This window comes from Populus alba, chromosome 3 (assembly GCF_005239225.2).
Source record: "Populus alba chromosome 3, ASM523922v2, whole genome shotgun sequence".
Taxonomy (NCBI): Eukaryota; Viridiplantae; Streptophyta; class Magnoliopsida; order Malpighiales; family Salicaceae; genus Populus; species Populus alba.
This window is the reverse complement of record NC_133286.1, coordinates 19,697,087-19,716,058: the sequence shown is the minus strand read 5'-3', so window position 1 is coordinate 19,716,058 and position 18,972 is coordinate 19,697,087. Positions and strand designations below refer to the sequence as shown.

The following is an 18,972-nucleotide window of genomic DNA, read 5'->3' as shown; positions in this document are numbered from 1 at the left end:
ACATTAAAAAATACCTCAAGGTTCTTGCATACAAAGCAATATTTCTTAATTTTTGATAAATTTGGGATGATATTGATAAGACTGATAATTTGTGAACAATGATGAGAAAACAAACAAATGGGCTATATAGTTCTAGAGTAATTCTACAATGCTCAAGCTATAATTAGAAAGATAGAGATAAAAAGGAGGATAAAGAAAATAAAAACCTTCATTCGGCATTAGAATAACCAAGCATAGTCATAATTACATAATTGATCCATCAAATACAGGCATATGAAGTTCTATTAGAATCACGAATGCATAAGCATTGATTCAGAATCGGAGAAAGGCAGATATACCATCGATCCTTCAAACACACAGACTTTCTTCAGCTGAAGATTGTCTAACATGGAAAAGATGGTTGGAGAGTTTAATTATTTGAAACAAGACAGCACTTTGTGATGGATCCGTGTCACGCTAATCCTTTTGGAAATAAGACATGACTGTAAACACAGTTTGTACCAGGGTGAATAGAAGCAATGCAACAGCAGCTAAGAAGGAAAGCAGTGCCCATGGACTGTTGAAATAATCATGCTTCAGTTTCGCCATCCATACATTGCACTTCCGATTGCAATGCTCCTTCACACCGTCGAATACTTTATTATAACAAAATTCAAGGGGATGGGAGAATGTGACATTTATGCATAGGTTATTGAACAAGGAGCAGACCATTCGATCATCGCCCAACCCATTTTCAATAATTCCCGAGTGTCGAAGTATCTGCACATCTTCTTGAGTGCTGATTAAACAATCCATCAGAGTTATATAATCAGTGACGTACAGATGTTTGCGCTGAGAGCACTGTTCATAGGCAACAAGATTTCGGAATCGCGACTCTGTTTCGTCATAAATTTTCAAACATGGGATTTCTATCGTGCCATTTTCCAAGAAGACAACATCAAACAACCTACTTGATCCCTCTCGCTTTTTGAATTTAATGCCAGCTTCTTGCAGCTCTTTGGCATTGCGTATGAAATACCTATCGATTTCCTTTGGTGATTCCGTCGAATCAGGCGGCTGATACCCAGTACGATGCATTATGTCCAGAAGATGCTTGCATACTTTCTCAGGAATTCTATGGTCTCCTAAGCCTGGAAATATCAGCAGGCAAAATTTTAAGGTCATAGCAAAGAAGTCTTCGTTCTGATCCTCAGATATCTTAGCAAACAACTCCCGAAGAACACAGAATGGAAGTTGATTCTCAAGCAACATCGTATCAGTTTTTATGCTTGGGAGGAACCAAGGCACTTCGAAAACAGGGTCATCTTCTCCTCTTTCTGCTGGAAAATTGTACTTGCGAATAAGCTCAACAATGAAGCAACCATCAAGAAGCAACATTTCAACGAATTCATCCTGGCCTAGACTTACGGACTGATCATAAAATTTACGAGCTTCTCCTTCCATCCCAATCATGGCCGTAACATATTCACTCGCGCTACTTTCCCCTCTGCGTTGAAGAAGCTCTTGTAGATACCGTTTTTTATGTTCTTCCATCATCTTCAATTTATCTTTTCCACGATGATAAGGGCCGATGGAGAGGATTTCCGGCTCAAATGCCCTTTCGTTTACATGGCGGAGGCTACTAGGAACCTTGAAAATACTGCATGTTGAGTGATTACAAGGCGCTCTAAGCTTTTCGTCGATTTTAACGATTAAAGGGTCACAGCGACTCATCTCTGTTACCTGAAATTAATGGATAAAAAAATGTTATAAAAAAGTCCCAACGATTCATCCAAAACTTTATTTTGAATATAATTAAAAATGTGCGTGTTACTGATGTCTTTTCTATGGACAAGAAACATATTAATTATAAATTCAAAATTTGAGGTATATAAAAGTTACATTTGTTTTTACATTTCAAAGTGTTTTTGAAACAATTTAATTTATTTTATTTTATTTAAAATTAATATTTTTTAGATATTCTTAGATCATTTTAATATGTTAATATTAAAAATTATTTTTTAAAAATAAAAAAAATTATTTAAAAACATTTCATAGTAAAAAACACTTTAAAAAATAACAGGCATCGCACTTCCAAACACCCAAAACTAAATTTTATTTTTAAATTTTAGATGATAATATTTTTTATTAACTCGAGTCAACTCGTCAAGTAAGTGACTCGATTATAAGCCCGACTATGTTTAATAATATTATTTTTTAAAATAATTTTTATTTAATTATATAATAATTAAAATAAATACCATAAAAAAAAACAACTATAAAAAAAAAAATTTAAAAATAATGATGGTATGTAAAACAAAACGCTTAATAAGGACTCCTGTACTCATATTAAAAAAAGAAAAAAAATTATTGATATTTAATAAAATAATATCTAAAATATATTCTTATTTAATTTAATAAACTAATATTTTAAATTAATTATTTTTTAAAAAATTGAAATTAAAAAAAAAACAAGAAAAAATAAGGAAAAGGAAAAAATAACCGTCTAAAAAGGGCCCCAGCACATGGCCTTCCTAGCCATGCCCACGTGCTTGGCTTTAATCAGAAAACTCGGCAGCACTTGAGCTTAGAAGCCTAGACTTGTGCTTGGAAACCCGCACCTCTTTTTTTTCTTCAGTGTTCACTTCTATATTTGTTTTTTTTATCTAGGCGGATGATATGTCGTTTGTAGTTGCAAGTGATTTATCGGCATCTAAGTGCTTCCTAAATTCTGCCATCATTGTGTTGGTTGAAAAATTAAGAGGAGGTGATTTATGATTTAAAAATATATTTTTTTTTTTATCTAAACATACCTATTAAATATCATAAAAATTTTAATAAATCATTTATCAACCCCAAAATTACTCAAGAAATAAAAATTAACTGAATTAAAAAATCTACACAAAACCTGATCTATATTTTCAAACAATTTTATAGATAAAAAGACCCTACCATTGAACTCCTTTCTTATTGATGATTTTCTCAAAATAGAAACTAAAAAATAAAATTAAAAAATAAATTTTTTAAATGAAATGAAACTCCAAAAAAATAAAGGGACTATAATAGAAGAAAAATGAAAATATAGGGATAAAAAGGAACTTTTGTTGTGCTAATTTAAGATTAGCCATTATAATTTTCTGAGTTTTACTTTTGGTCCTATATTTTTAATTGTGTTTTTCTATAACAAATTAGTTACTAATTTGATAAAAGAAAAGGCATCCAATTAAAAAGAACAAAAAATAAAAAACCATACGAATCCACAACGCACTCAGTATTATTTTTTTCCCAAATCTTTTAGTGTTTTTACTAATTTCCAAGCCTGGAAGTAGCATTTATATTCTTTTGGGTATCCATTTATGAACAAATATCACTATATATATATGTGTGTGTGTGTGATTTTTTTTTCCCTTTAGGGAGATGATCATTAAGTATAAAACTATAAGGCGTGGGTCCCCTTTGGTTGTGTCACTGCTTTTAACAAGGGTAAAGTTCAATTCTCAAGGACGACGTTTAGCAACAAGAAGAAGAAGAAGAAGAAGGAAATAGGGTCTAGAATTCGGACAACATAAACAATATAGAAGAAAAGCATCAATAGATTCATTTTTTTCTTGTAATTTGCTAGTAGCATTGTCACCTTGTTACACCCATCTTAATAACTTCATTGGCACATGTTTACTCATGAAAGATGTTGGGTTTTGTTGAGAGAAGCATATGTATATAATTTCCATAGGAATAATTATCTCTCCATTCAAGATCCTATCGAATCGTAAAAACAATAATATTCTACAGCGCTACTTGTGAGTGGAATCATGCATGGTGAAGGATTTTTTAGTTCTTACCGGGTTTGACATTGACGCACAGAAAGCTCATACCTTGCTCTGCGATGGATCTTCTCTAGAGCTGGGATATATAGATTCTTTTTATAACTATCAACCCTTACCAAAAGTCGACAAAGAAATTAGAATGATTTGTATTGATTAGAAATAGAACTAGTCGCCCTACTATGCCAAGAGGACGAAGACTTCATAAGTTGAACAGCTAGTTCCGTGGAAGTGTCCACATCAGTTTTCGGCTGAGATGTCGATGTTTTTTTTGTTACTATCCATCCTTCCCAAAATTCGACAAAGAAATTAGAAAAACATGCATGTTGTGTGTGGTCCCGTGCCTTTTTAAAAACACAGATAATTAGCACTATAGCAACTGGACAGCTTTAGCAAAACAGAGAAGATAAAAAAAGGGAAAAAGAGAAGAAAGGCAGCAGAACAGTCTTTCATCTACGGTTGGATTGTGCTGAGATTTTAACGATTATATTTAAATATGTTAATCTTCATTCTAGATGGTTAGTTCAAATATTAATGATGTAAAAACTTATTATTTTGTTAGAAATAAAAGCTTTACCCAACAATGTATTAATCAAAAGTAGAACTAGTCGCCCTACCATGCGAAGACGACGAAGACTTCTCAAGTTAAAGAGTCATATCACTGTAAGGTGGAATCCACAATAATTTGCCGCTGAGATATAGATGCATTTATAACTATCATGAATCCTTGCTAAAATTCAATTCAAATAAATTAGAGTAACGATGTTTTTTTTCTATTACTATCAATCCTTGCCAAAATTCGACAAAGAAATTAGAATAATTTGTATCTATCAGAAGTAGAACTAGTCGCCCTACCATGTGAAGACGACGAAGACTACTCAAGTTAAAGAGAAAGAGTCATTACTGTAAGTTGGAATCCACAATAATTTCTCCACTAAGATATAGATGTTTTTATAACTATCAATCCTTGCCAAAATTCGAAAAATAAATTAGAGTAATATGTACGTATTGATTAGAAGTAGAACTAACTAGTCACCCCAGCACGCAAAGAGGACGAAGACTTCTTCTTAAGTTGAATAGTCTTCGTCCTTGATCTCTGCATGGCAGGACAACTGATGAGTTCAGTGGAGCCGTCGGCATCCACTTTTTTCATCTTAAACCTTATGATTTCTTGAATATGCTTATTTATTATAATTCTATTGGGAAATTGAAGAAAAAAACTCGTAGAAATCCTATCAATTCCTCTCTTTTTCTCTACAAACTTAGGAAAATATGTTTATTAATAGAAAAAAAAAAGAATTGAAATGATTTTTATGGGTTTTCTTCTTTAATTTCTCAATATATAGAACCCTAATACAGAGCCATATTAAAAAAAATCACGATGGTTAAGATAGAGAATCATAAATATATCATATAAATCACCGTTGAAGATACGGTGTGTCTATGAAGGCCCGCACAGTCCCAGAAAATTTTCTTTCAAGGGGAATATATACTTATGCAGTGGTAGACAATACTTATACAATCACTTCACATGGCTACTTCTGTTACTATAAATGAATTTTTTTTCCACTCCCCTAAAAGAGAGCATTGACATGTTGAATGGATCTATGATTTAAAAATACAAATGGACTCTCACTTGCATCTCCCATTTTATTTATTACTCTCTACACTTGGATGTCAGATTTTATTAGATTTTTCTGTTAAAAAATTCAAGGTTATCTATGTTTATTAAATTTTTGGATTAGTTTTAGTATTCAGTGCCTTTACAGGTAAGAAAATTCACGATCCTGCTGAGATTTGATCCTGCTGAGATTTGAATGATGATATATATAGTCTGTGGCATTTCGATGTCAAATGGTTTGATAAATTATAGGCTGTGACCTATAATTATAGCCAACTAGTACTCATCAGCTGAAGATGTGGCTTGATTTGGATCCGTCTTCCACGAGAAAGAGTATGCCCTGAAGAAAGCAAACGATCTGGCCATGTCCTCTCTTTCTTCTTTGGACATTGAGGCCATCCGGCAATGCTTATCTCAACTGAAGTTCGGATTTGGGCTGTTGTATACGTTGTTTTCTGGTGGCTTCTTAAGTATGGAGTCCTTTATTTGTTTCTGCCTCTTGGAAAATACTGCTTGTAGTTTTGTGATGACCGTGCTCCGGTCATGTCTAAAATATATCATTTGGTGAAAATGCTTCCGATTTATATAATGCAGTTCATATCTACAGAAGTTCTTCCTTTTTCATTGCTTAATTGGACTGGCGATGCAAATTTTAAACAAGATTAAGGATGAGAACTAAGATCCTTACTACTCTAGCTAGAGATCCTATGACTTACAAGAAACTAATAAAACCCTAAACCCTAAACATAAATTATTTTGTAATTAAACAGTTTTTTCCCAGTAAATGAGAAAAAAACATAAATTATACCGATACCAAATGCTTTTTTATATTTCCACGAGTTGTCTTCTCGCTTTCTCGCCTGAGCTTGAAGAGTTGGAACATGATAGGTTTCCAACAAATACCATCTTAGTTCGAAATATGCATGCATATCTGTAATATCAGCCCCTGACATCACAGCAGTCAATCATCGTAATAATCAATGTAAATGAAATAGTAGTTGCTACTTGCCGGCATTGCAGCTTGGTTTGTGGATCATAATTATTAATTATCGACCTAGTCTAGCGAATTCACCATGTCAAGTTTTGCTTCAGATTGTTTTGAACATAGATCAGGTCAAATTCGATCAATTTGTTGTGCTGACTTGCAATCTAGTTGATCATAAATTTGAGTGAGATTTTGATTAGGTCAATTTAAGAATTTTAAAAAAAAAAAAAAAAACAAACAATATTGTTTTATAAGAAAAAAAAAATATTGACCCGGGTTACCTCGATGATCTATGAATTGACCTGACAACTCAATCATTAGGATCTAAAATTAAGTCAAATCTTAAGTCGAGTGTTAAAAAGAACAACTAAAACATAGGCGAAACATGCTGAAAATATACCTTGAAGTACTATGAATTCTAATAGTGAATTGACTATTTTACCCTTAAAAAATCATAATTGCTTAAAAGGTAAAATGATCTTCTCACTTAGTTCATATGTTATTCTAAAATTATTTAGGAGAATCTCAGTATTTTCATGATTTTTGTACAGTAACTCACTTTATTGCCCTTAAAAAAAACATTCAATTATGGTTTAAGGTGTTTTTTTTTATATTTCATATTTTTTAGCTACAGTGTAATGATTTTATTTTCCTTTGAATTAAATTTTCAAAAGCTTGCCTACATGGGTTTATCTTGCATTTTGTATTGTTTTTTTTTATAATGATTTTTTTATTTTTGATACTAGGGGCAATGTAGTATTTTCATAAGCGAAAAAAAAAAAAAGAGTTGTTGTGTGTGCTTTACAAGCGCTAGTCACTCTGCCATCTTCAAGCAACATGTGCAACTAATTTCGATAGTGAAAATTAATCATTCTCATGTTGTGTTATTCGATTCATCTCAGCTTTTTCTTTCTTTTCACACAACGCGTGTGGTGAACAGACCTCTGGCAAAGCACTATCGACCTTTTTTTTTTCATTCTTTTTTCTTTCCTCCTAGTAATTCGTGCTTGGCCCTTCAAATTTGCAAATTAGCCCTTCAAGTTATTTTTCTTTTGATTTTATCATTTTTTTTATTCCCTTTTGTTTTATTTTAATTAACTTCTCAAATTTGATTTTGTTTTCAACTTCATTCTCCTTTAATTTTTTAATTTGTCAAATTTGGTGTCCATTTTTTTTATTTCTTTTTTATTTAAAATAGTTGTTGAATTTATTTTCTTTTTCAATTTCACCCTCCATTTTTTTGTTCTTTCATTTTAATATTCATTCATTTTATTGTTTTTTTTTTTTTTTTTTGCTTTAGTGAGCTTTTTAATCTAGAGTTTTTATTTTTTAATTTTATAATTTAACATTAAATTGATTAAGAATCGAACTTTTTAACTAAATTCGGGTATGTAATTTCACGGGTATAAATTTAAAATATTAATCAAGGTTTAAAGAGTTTTCCTAAGTCAATTATCATGGATTGAACACAATTAATTTACCATTTTTTTCCTACAAACTCCTCTGTAAGATTAGTGTCTGGGAGACGCGGACTGTGATCCTTACTGGAAAGTTCTTTTAGAATAAGCTGGTTCTCCTCTCCTCTCCTCTCATCTCAGCGATATCCTATTCAAATCGAGCCTAATATGAGGCCTAACAGTAAATAAAGATGAGTGGGTTTGGGTTTTTGCCTTATCCATCATTACTTTAGCAATTAGTTCAGCCCTTTGATGTAACCTACCTACCCATTTGTTAATATGAAGTTTAGAGCCCTGGGCCTGTAGCCCATTATTCTTGTCTTTGTTGAGATTTTACTAGTTTTTGTGCATTTTTTTTATATAAATTTATAGTTAAATTTATTAATTTTTAAGAAATCTATTTATTTTATTGAGGTTTATATTCCATGCATTACACATTACAAGATTTCTATCATTTATTAAGCCAACGAACAACATTTAGTCAACCTAACTTACTCAGCAAAGATTGGACAAAAGGGTTTTACCCTTCACTCTATTAAGATTTCATAGATATATAACAAAATCAAGTAGATAGGTCAACATAATCCAAAAAAAAAAGGGTGGATCATTAGAGATAGTGTTATTACACTCAACTTGACAAACTAACCTGGTACTTAGTTCGAGTTGGGTTTTAAAAAACACTTGAAATAAAATTATTTTGATTAACCAACCCAATGTCCGTCCAACCATAACCTTGTTCTTGGGCCAAATCATAAACGGGGTTGGACTTTCATCCAAGAGACTGAGCCTAGGACGTGTCTATGATAGAGCCAGCTGAAGGAGATTAAAAAACGAGAAATTTACCTTTTTACTTGACGTCAACATCATATCTGGAGGATTCCCTTGATTGAAATTTGCGTACCTATCAATCTATCATGTAGGTGAAGGTCTACAAATTGAATAAAGCATATGCCAGTTGCGTGGTCAAAGTTGATGCTCTTGTTTAAGACATAGAATTGGTCCTCTTTCATATTGAAATTGGATATAGACTTGGACAGCCACAAATACAAGTGGAGCACTTCAAGACACTCACTTGAAAAAAAATTAATTAATATAATCACAAGGATAATCAGAGTTCTTCATGTAAAAATACGAAATTATCTTCATTAACCCAGTCAACTTGAATTATTCCGTCTAACCATAATCTTGGTTTTGGACTAGACGGGTTGCATTTAATAACTTTGATGGGCGGTTTTCGTCAAAGAGGCTGGGACCAAGAAGTGTGTCTGATAGAGCCAGCTGAAGGAGATTATGTGGTGCTGCTTCCCCTCATTTTCGGACATTGATGGTCAGCAAGTACTGGATTTGGCAACGCTTGGCTCAGCTAAAGTTTGGAGATGGCCATGAATGTATCTACTAGCTCCTTTTGTCCCTGCCTCTTGGAAAATATGGCTTCTTTTGTGATGACCATTTCTACTGCATGGGGTCAACTCCAAACACATCATTTTGGTGAGATTAGACGGCTCAAATTGCCCTAAAAATGCTTCCATTTAATTATGTTCATATCCCCGCAGAAGTTTAAAATTCTAGGCAACATAAAAGGATGGGAAAATAATGTCCTTGCTCTGGAGATCCTGTGAACGAAACTTGCAAGGAGCTAATATAACTCTCACACTCAAAAAATGACAGGTTCCTAAAACTGGACCTCTGATAGAAGGTGTGGCTGTGACCTATAATTATAGCCAACCAGTACTCATCAGCTGAAGATGTGGCTTGATTTGGATCCGTCTTCCACAAGAAAGAGGATGCCCTGAAGAAAGCGAACGATCTGGCCATGTCCTCTCTTTCTTCTTTGGACATTGAGGCCATCTGGCAATGCTCATCTCAACTGAAGTTTGGATTTGGGCTGTTGTATACGTTGTTTTCTGGTGGCTTCTTACGGAGTCCCTTTTTTGTTTCTGCCTCTCGGAAAACACTGCTTGTAGTTCTGTGATGATGGCCTCTCTACCGTGCTTAGGTCAAGTCTAAAATATATCATTTGGTGGAAATTAAATGGCTCAAGATTCCTCAAAAATGCTTCCAATCTAATGCAGTTCATATCTACGAAAGCTCTTCCTTTTTCTTTGCTTAATTGGACAAGATTTTAAGGATGAGAAACTAAGATCCTTACTCTAGCTACAGATCCTTTGACTTACAAGAAACTAATGTAATTCCCACACTCAAACATGATAGGTTTCCAACAAATACCATCATGCATACCTGTAATATCAGCCCCTGACATCATAACAGTCAATCATCGTAACGATAAATGAAAATGAAACAGTAGTTGCTACTTCCCAGCAGTGCAGCTTGGTTTGTGGATCATAATTATTACCGACCTTAGTCTAGCGAATTCACCATGTCAAGTTTTACTTCAGATTTTTTTGAACATTCATGTGGTCAAATTCGATAAACTTGGTTTGCTGACTTGGAACCAGTTGATTATAAATTCAAGTAAGATTTGATCATTTTAATTCAAGAACTTAAAAAAAAAAAAAAAAAATAACATTGTTTTAGAAAAAGTTATTGACCAAAGTTGACTCAATGATCAACAAATTGACCCTACAACTCAATGATTAAAATCTAAAACCAAGTCAAATCTTAAGCCATGTTAAAAGGAAAAGCTAAAACATGTTAGATGTGAATATGCCTTGAATTACTAAAAATTGTAATTATTTTACCCTTTAAAAAATTGCAATGAATTGCCTTTAAAAGAGTAAAATGATCTTTTTACTTCATTAGTTTGTTATTCTAAAATTATTAATTTAGAAGCATCACGGTTTGTTTATTTTTTTTTACAATAAATCACTTTGTTGCCCTTAAAGGAAAAAAAAATTTAACTATGGTTTAAGGAATTTTTTATATTTCATATTTTTTTTGTTACAGACTCTATTATCTTTTGAATCAAATTTTCTAAAGCTTGCCTACATGAGCTTATCCATCATTTTACTTTGATTTTTTCATAATAATTTCTTGATTTTTGGTTCTACATGAGCTTATCCACTTTGTATTTTTAGGCAACGTGTGCATGATGGTGAAAACCATTATTTTTATCGTGTCATTCGATTCATCTTGATCTTTTCGTCCTCCTCACACATGTATAGTCAATAAATCTTTAATCATGAAACACTAACAACCTTTTCTATTTTTTCTCTTCCTCTTAGCAATCTATAGCTAACCCTTTAAATTTGTAGATTAGCCCTTCAAGTTATTTTTCTTTTTGATTTTGTTCCTTTTTTTTTTATTCCCTTTTGTTTTATTTTAATTAATTTTTAAAATTTTATTTCATTTTCAGTTCCATCCTCCTTCAATTTTTTATTATTTTTCATATTTGATTTTTAATTTTTTATTTATTTAAATAGTTGTTGAGTTTGTTTTCTTACTTGAATATCACAAGGATGATTATTCCACCAATATACAATCATCTTCTGATTATACATGGCGTCAACATCATATCTGGTGGATTCCCTTGGTTGAAATTTGCGTACCTATCATGTAGGTTAAGGTCTCCAATTAAATTGAATAAAGCATATGCCAGTTGTGTGGTCAATGTTGATGCTCTTGTGTAAGACATAGAACTGTTCCTCTTCGATATTGAAATTGGATAAACTTAGACAGCCACGAATACAAGTGTAAGACACTCACTTGAAGAAAATTAATATAAACACAAGGATAATCAGAGTTCTTCATGTAAAATACTAAAACACCTGCACATTGACATTCTTTAATAAGCTCTTTTCCGGCATTTGCGATCCAAACTTGGGGTTTGGAAATGTATCCTAATAAATAGTTCCAAGAGGCCTTATTGAATCTTCAGAGACTCTTCTGCAGCTTGTTTTGGGATTGGAAGGTGACCCCTTTCCTGCAAGCTCTTAACAGTTTCATACAGACACTGCTTCACTGGTGTGAATTCGAAGCCCAGATCCCTTAGCTTCTGGTTTGAGAACTTGTAAGGTTGTTTTCTTGGGTTCTTCTCATCTGAGCACCTGCAAATACATTACAAAACTGTTTCTTATGACCTAGCAAGTAGCAAACCAACTAGGAATATTCCTTCCACTTGTCTAATCTTGAGCAAATCACATTTAGAGAGATGAATTTAGCATATAATTGTATGAGATGAAGGAGCAGGGCGGGCCCAATACTCTTCCAATAATTTTGTGCAGTGTCCAATCATAACTTGGGTTGGTAGAGAAACTCATTTTGGTCCCGACTTGACAGACAATGGGGTTGGTGAGGATTCATAGGAGAATGGATTGTTCATGATGTTTGGTTCGGATTAATACAAGTCAAAGCTGGTACAACAACCGCCGCACACCACAATTTCATCCTTTGGGTCATTCAAAAGCAGGATCATATTTATTTGTTTTGCCATTTTCAAAATGCCATTCCCAGGTTTTCTTTCAATTTTGATGGTAGTTTTTTTGAGTGACTTGAATTTATAAAACGTGATCTAAAACCATTGTTTTAAAATCCGGACCGGCCCGGCGGGTCAACCCGGGACCCGGGCATGGGACCTGTCCGGGTGGAGGCCAAAACCCGTTTGGGAATTGGCCTGGCCAGACCCGGCCGACCCGACAGGTCGACCCGGGACCCGGCAAGACCCGGTCAACACCCACCCAAACCCGTTGACTTTTTATTTTTTTTTGTTTTTTGCTAAAACGACGTCGTTTTGATTTTTTTAAAAAAAATTAAAAAATAAATTTTGACCCGGCCGACCCGGCGACCCGGCGATCCAGTCAAAACCCGGAACCCGAGCCTTGAACCGGGCCGGGTCTTAAAACTATGTCTAAAACTATATTCAAACCTAGGACAAAAACAGGACAAAAAGTTGGTGAGGACAATAAGTGTATGTCCTAACGTTTAATGCATTTGTGTCGCCTGTTACTCGGCCAACTACCCTTTTATTGAGTAATTACTCCATGAAATTCTTCAAAATAATAATTACTTACTTGGTAGGGATGGGGTACTCGGGGAAGAACTTTGCAAGGATTTCCACCACCTCTCCACGGTGGAGAACGCTCTCAGAGCAAAGGTAACGGCCGGAGGCGGAAGGCGTCTCAAAGACTAAAATGTGGGCTAGTGCCACATCCCTAACATGCACATAAGCTTGAACAGAGTTAGCATATGTCTTGGCTGAGCCGGTGAGGTACTTGAGGATGTGAACGATGCTAGCATTGACAGTGGGCTGCAACAATGGTCCGAGCACCAGCACTGGGTTAACCACCACTAGGTCCACCCCTTTCTCCTTAGCCATATCCCACGCAGCTTGTTCTGCCACCGCCTTTCCATAGCAATACCAATTCTGCAATTCCATTTCATTTCAATCCATTACTCTCAGGTTAGGTATGAATCGAATCAATGGAAAGCTACCAGAACGGGGTCAGATAAGATGTAACTCGTTGAATTTTTTTTAAAGTGAATTTTCAATTATAATAAGGCAACTTAACAAAGAACGGGTTAGCTATACCTACCAAATGTCTTGAGAAATATGCATGAAAATTCTTTGACATCTCAATTGCACAGCATTTATTGGTTCAGGTGTTAGCTTGGAAAATATGACTCGTCGACAAGAAGGAAAACTTGGTATTTAATTAATTAGATACCTTGGTGTTCTTGCAGAATTCAAGATCACTCCAGCAAGATTCATCAATGACAACATCTGGGCCCTTATTGGGATCCATGTACACAGCACCAATTGAGGACGTGAACACCACTCGTCGGACTTTGGCCTCAGCCGCCGCAATGATTACATTTTTGGTCCCGTTCACTGCTGGCTCCACCATTTCTTCCTTTAATTATTGTCAAGAAAAGCATCTCATCAAAACCACCACCATTAATTACCGTGTAATATTTTATTAATTTCGAGTTACCCGTCTATAATTAGAAATTCCACTGCCGAAAGTTTTAGGTGGGGTGGGCCCCAACTGATCCCTCCACCCACCAACTACAAAGTGAATTTGTTGGTGCAGAACGGTCAAGCCTACCGTGAGTTAGTGACATTTGTGCTAAAATTAGCCGTGTGAGTTTTTTTTTTTTTTCTTGATATTCTCAGATCCAAATCTTTTAATGACTGGAAAAGAAAGGGAAAAGGGAAGCATACCGGATCATCTGTGACGGGAGAAGCAGTGTGGAAAACACCATCACACCCTTGAATAGCCTCTTTAAGAGACTCATAATCAAGAAGATCAGCTTTGCATAAAGTTAATCTTTCTTGAGCTCCTTCAAGCTCCCTCAAATGAGAATTCTTGGGATCAGCTGTATTACTACTACCATTGAATTAATTAAACAACACAATCTTTTAAAAAAAAAGTGCTTAAGTACCATTAACTAACCTGGGTTCCTCGCAGTTCCTCTAACAGTGTAACCTTTATCTAAAAGAAGTTTAACCATCCAAGAAGCAATGAAACCACCAGCCCCGGTGACACAGATAGTTTGGCCTTGGCCTGAAAGTGATGAAGCATCAACCGGCATGTTGTTATATTTGGACAAATGTAATTATATGTATACGAGTTTGGTGACTGGGAAAGTGGAGAACAGACAGGGAGAAAGAGGAGAGGAGATGTCTTTTCTTCTTATCTTGGCTTAAAAAGTGGATGTTACAAGGAAAGACATGGCGGAGTGGATGTATTTATAAGGTTAGAAGTTACCATCCTCACCTACTACTGGTAAATATTCGCCTCCGTGAGAGAGGGGAGAGATTCTCTCTTTGTTTTTCTTTTTCTAGTTTTTTCTCTTATTATAATTATTATTAAGGTTTGTGAAGTAGGAGCCTGAGTCTTTGTGATGTGAATCGTCAACACAACGTCACCATGTGCTTTGCTATTTCGCCCTCTTCTTTGAAGGTCTATGATGACATGGCCTCTCTTCTCGCCTACCCCCACTTCTTTTTCTGTGTGGATTACTGGATTGGATTTAATTCAATGTTTTAAAAGAATTAACGAATAAATCAATGCCCAAGCATTAATTAATTAATACTCCTAAACTAACAAAGAACCTGGTGACAAAAAATGTGAAAGAGAATGCATGCTGTTTTTTACCCGTTTCCCATTTCTCTTTGCTTTAAAACGTGAGTACTAACTTAATTATTGTATCTTAATTTAACATAACAATTAAGAAATGAAACTATGGTGACTACCCGAGCCAACGAGGGGGCTACGGTTCCGATGCGTTGACTTTCTCATGTTTTTTATTTTAAAAAATGATTTTAAATTTATTTTATTTAAATTTTTCAGCACCCCTTCAAGTTTTGGTGGTACTAATCCATAAAAACTTATAAAATATCTAGTTATCATAATAATTTCTTCAAATTTTATCATAGTAAGTTCGTGAAATTTTTTTCATATGTAAGGGCATGCAAGAAATTTCTAAATACGTAGAGGAGAAGCACATAGAGTAACCCATACTTCTAAGAAATTTCCTTCACCAGATATGTTGCTTCTTCTTTTTCTTCCCTTCGATGTCGGTGGTGAGCTTCACTGCCACTTATGAGAGGAGATCAAGCTACATAAAGTCTAGGCTTTCTTGATATGTATTTTCTTTCTTCATGGTTTTTTCTGTTGCTCCTACTGCCATGCTACTAAGCATGGAAAAAAGACAAGTCAAGGTGGTTGATGGTGTTTCGGATGACTTTTTAGGGCTGAGGAGGAGTCGGGGTTGCTGGGTTGTTTCGGTTTTATTCGGGTTTAGTGAGGGAGGCAACGACAGCTAACCAGACGGAACTGTTGTTGCCGACGTGCTAGAGAGGTTATTGTCCATGTATGAGGCCAGTGGTAATTGGAGGAGCTGTGGTGGTGAGCGGACAGTGATAGGAGAAATGAGAGAGGGAGGCTATCATGTTTTTCTTCTCTATTTCTCTTTTCTTCTCTGATTTTTTTCCTCTCTATATTTTCTAAAACTGCTTGTTTTTTTCCAAAATCTTATATATATATACTTCTTTGTTTCTTATTATTGATTATCCCATCACATTCTAAAACCTTCCACACCTTATCTTTTAGTTTCTTTTTAATTATTTTTATTTTTATCTTTATTTTTTTTTTATCTTTAAGTTGCTCGGAGAAAGGGTTAGAAATGTTCAAATTAGCCCTACATCACTTCCTTAATTATTACTGTGCTCACTAAATTTTTTTTAGTTTCTTTAAGTTTCGTCGTTTCTTTCCTTATTTTTTCAACACTTCAATTTTTAAAAATTCATTAACATGGAAATTATAAGCAAAATGGTTAAAAATCATGAAATTGCTAAAATTTGACCGAATTACAATGGAAATATCTTCTTTAGACTTTTGTGCATAACAATCTTGTTGAATCACCATTAATATATAACTTCACTAACGTTCCAAAACCCATGAAAATCTTCAAGATTTTTGGATTTTTTTGGAAAATTCCTTAAAAGCATCTTTTAGTCGTCATTCGTAATCTGCAATGAATTTAGATTTGGAATTTTTAGAATTTTGAGACTGATTTTCTTGATTTTTTTAATATAAATTATTGGTAATTCATAGTTATTGTTGATTTGTATTAATAGTTTTTAGGACAAAAGTGTCTAAGAGAAGATATTATTATGTTTCCATTCGGATCTTAGTCCGCAACATACGTTTTATTAATTGAATTAATAAAACATATTAATTATTATCATTTTACTTGAACTCCCACACAACTTTCATTAAAATCCAGCCCATATTAGATCAGATCTGGGGTTTTCTGGATCCTTAGATTAGGCTGGTTAATTAAATTATTATTTGTGAGCATCTACCAAACAAATATATTAATTTGTAGCGCCAGTCCAAGCGCGATTAATAATAATCAAGTGATAAGAAATTAAAAAATTAATTTGTTGCGCCAGTCTGTAATTTGTTGCGCCAGTCTGTGAGTAGGTTCCTATCTCTCTCTCTTTTTATTTTTTGTTTGGTTGGTTAACTATCAATTTTTATTATTATATAATTAAATCAAATAAAATTATTAAATCAAATAAAATTCATGATTTAAATTACAGGTTTCTAAATTAAATTGTAAAACCCGATTCAATCCAATATGCTATTTATTTAATATTAAAAAATAAATTTTATCTTTAAAAAAAAAATTTAATCATATTATATTTTTAGTACTGATTATTTAATTTTTTTTAAAAATCATTAAATTAATTAGGTCATGTATTGTTAACTATAATATGGTTTAATTGACTTAAATTAGACAGTAAATTAGTTCGAGAATTTTAAAGTTGACTTGGCTAGCTAAATTTAATAATAATGTGAAAAAATTCCTTACCATCTAGAAATTCTTTATACTTTTTTGAAAGAAAAAAAATCCAGCATGCCGCGCAACATTTTCCGGTAAACTAGTCGAATCATCAAATTCAATAAGCCACCACCGAACCGCGGATCACAACTTCAAAAGTCTAATGAAGAATTTGGCTATTAATAACTGAACTAATCATCCTTAAATTTACGCTGTTCAAGAATGCTCACCAACAACGTTTAGGGTTTGGTCTCCTAAGGTGTCTCCGAATCAACGTTGGGGCCTAGCTAAAAACAAAACACACGCACACAGTGTATAATCCAAGAGTTGTTTGTTTTTTTAAAATAAAAAAAAATTAATTTAGATATTCAATGTACCTTAACTAATCTCACCGGTCCTGAAGTTAATAAACATAAATCTCTAGTTAGTGACCCTGAAATTTATAAGACTCAAATTAATAATTTTTAAAAAACAAATTTAAAACTTGACTAGTTGAGTAATATTTCTTAAAATTAATAATATTTATTTTTTGCTTGTAGAGTAAACAAAGACTCGCCCATGGTTCAATTACTTCAATAATCTTCTTAGATCACATACCTTAACAATCTCTAACGTCTACTTCACTTCGTTTCCCCGCTAACTACCATTTTTTTGTATGTATTAAGACCAGCTTTCAGCAATGGACTGCTTGATTAATTCTTATACAAGGCAGCACCTACCGCAGCCAAGAAAAATGGGTCGTGAAACTCTATCACAGCTGCAAAACAATCGGCAATTTACCCTTATAAACTCAAGAATGCAACGAAATTTTTCCATAAAGGAAAGCTTTTTTTTTTTTTTTTTACACGAATTAATTGGCTTCAGGTGCAGTGTCAACACCCATTGTTGAGCTCAACACTCAGTTCGCCTGCTGGGTTATGGTTACCCAGGTTTTTTTTTTTTTTTTTTTTTGGATATTGGGCATGTTTACTGGTAGTTCTATAAGCACACGTATCGAGCCCATTACTTTTTTGCTGGGTTTCTTATGGATTTCCTGGTATTTTTTTCTAGACCTTTGTGTATATCTTCTAGTATTTTATATTAATTTAATATGCATTATTTTTTAATAAAATATAATTCAATGTATGGCAAGGTGAACCTCTTCTTTTCATTAAAAAAACAAAACTCGTAAATTATAAATACTACATGAATTTTTCAAGTTTCAGATTCACAATTTTTTTATCCTTAATATTTTTTTAACATATATAATTTTATAATTTATTTTTTTAAAATATCATTATATTTTTTTCTTTATAAAATTACTAACTTAAAACATGTAAGAATTTTTACCTTCATCAAATGAAATCTCCTATGAATACCAATCACTTTAACTTATTAACATGACTAGGTATGAGCTACAAACTAAATGAGTTTTTTATACCAAGTCATCTTATATGTTAGCTAAAAAAAAATGGATAAAAATGAGTTGGCACCTGTTATTAAATCCAGCACCCATAAAACCTAGACCCAATTCTGCAACCCCACTAATTAATTGGGGGTGGGGTGGGGTCATTATTGGAGGTCTAGGGTCATTATTTTTTTGGTACTGGGCATGCCCTCTGGTATCTCTATAGACATGTATATCAAGCCCAACACTTTTTTAAAATTTATTTGGGCTCCACACGGTTTTTTCAGTATTTTTTGAGACCTATATGAATTGAATATGTATTTTTTTTAGTAAAATATAATTTAAAATATTAAAGAGATAAAATGACTCTTCAATCCTTTTTTTCTATAAAAAAATAATAATAAAAGATTCGTGGATTATAAATCCCTTATTAATCCTTCAAATTTTAGGTTTATAATCTTTTTATTTTTAAT

At 33.4% G+C, this 18,972-nt stretch overlaps 2 protein-coding genes across 2 annotated transcripts; both read right to left on the bottom strand.

Moving 5' to 3' along the window:
- Positions 1-190: 190 nt before the first annotated feature.
- Positions 191-4,011, bottom strand: LOC118054653 (UPF0481 protein At3g47200-like). The gene is made up of 2 exons (XM_035066301.2): positions 3,819-4,011; positions 191-1,722 (listed from the first exon to the last, which is right to left on the bottom strand). Exons 1-2 carry the CDS (start codon positions 3,828-3,830, stop codon positions 457-459), a joined length of 1,278 nt encoding a protein of 425 aa, XP_034922192.1. The 5' UTR covers positions 3,831-4,011; the 3' UTR covers positions 191-456.
- A 7,431-nt stretch (positions 4,012-11,442) lies between these two features.
- On the bottom strand, positions 11,443-14,610 carry LOC118054652 (cinnamoyl-CoA reductase 1). Its single transcript, XM_035066300.2, has 5 exons — positions 14,214-14,610; positions 13,982-14,136; positions 13,485-13,670; positions 12,831-13,183; positions 11,443-11,867 (listed from the first exon to the last, which is right to left on the bottom strand). The coding sequence occupies exons 1-5, from the start codon at positions 14,350-14,352 to the stop codon at positions 11,684-11,686; spliced, it is 1,017 nt and encodes a 338-aa protein (XP_034922191.1). The 5' UTR covers positions 14,353-14,610; the 3' UTR covers positions 11,443-11,683.
- Between the last annotated feature and the right edge of the window lie 4,362 nt (positions 14,611-18,972).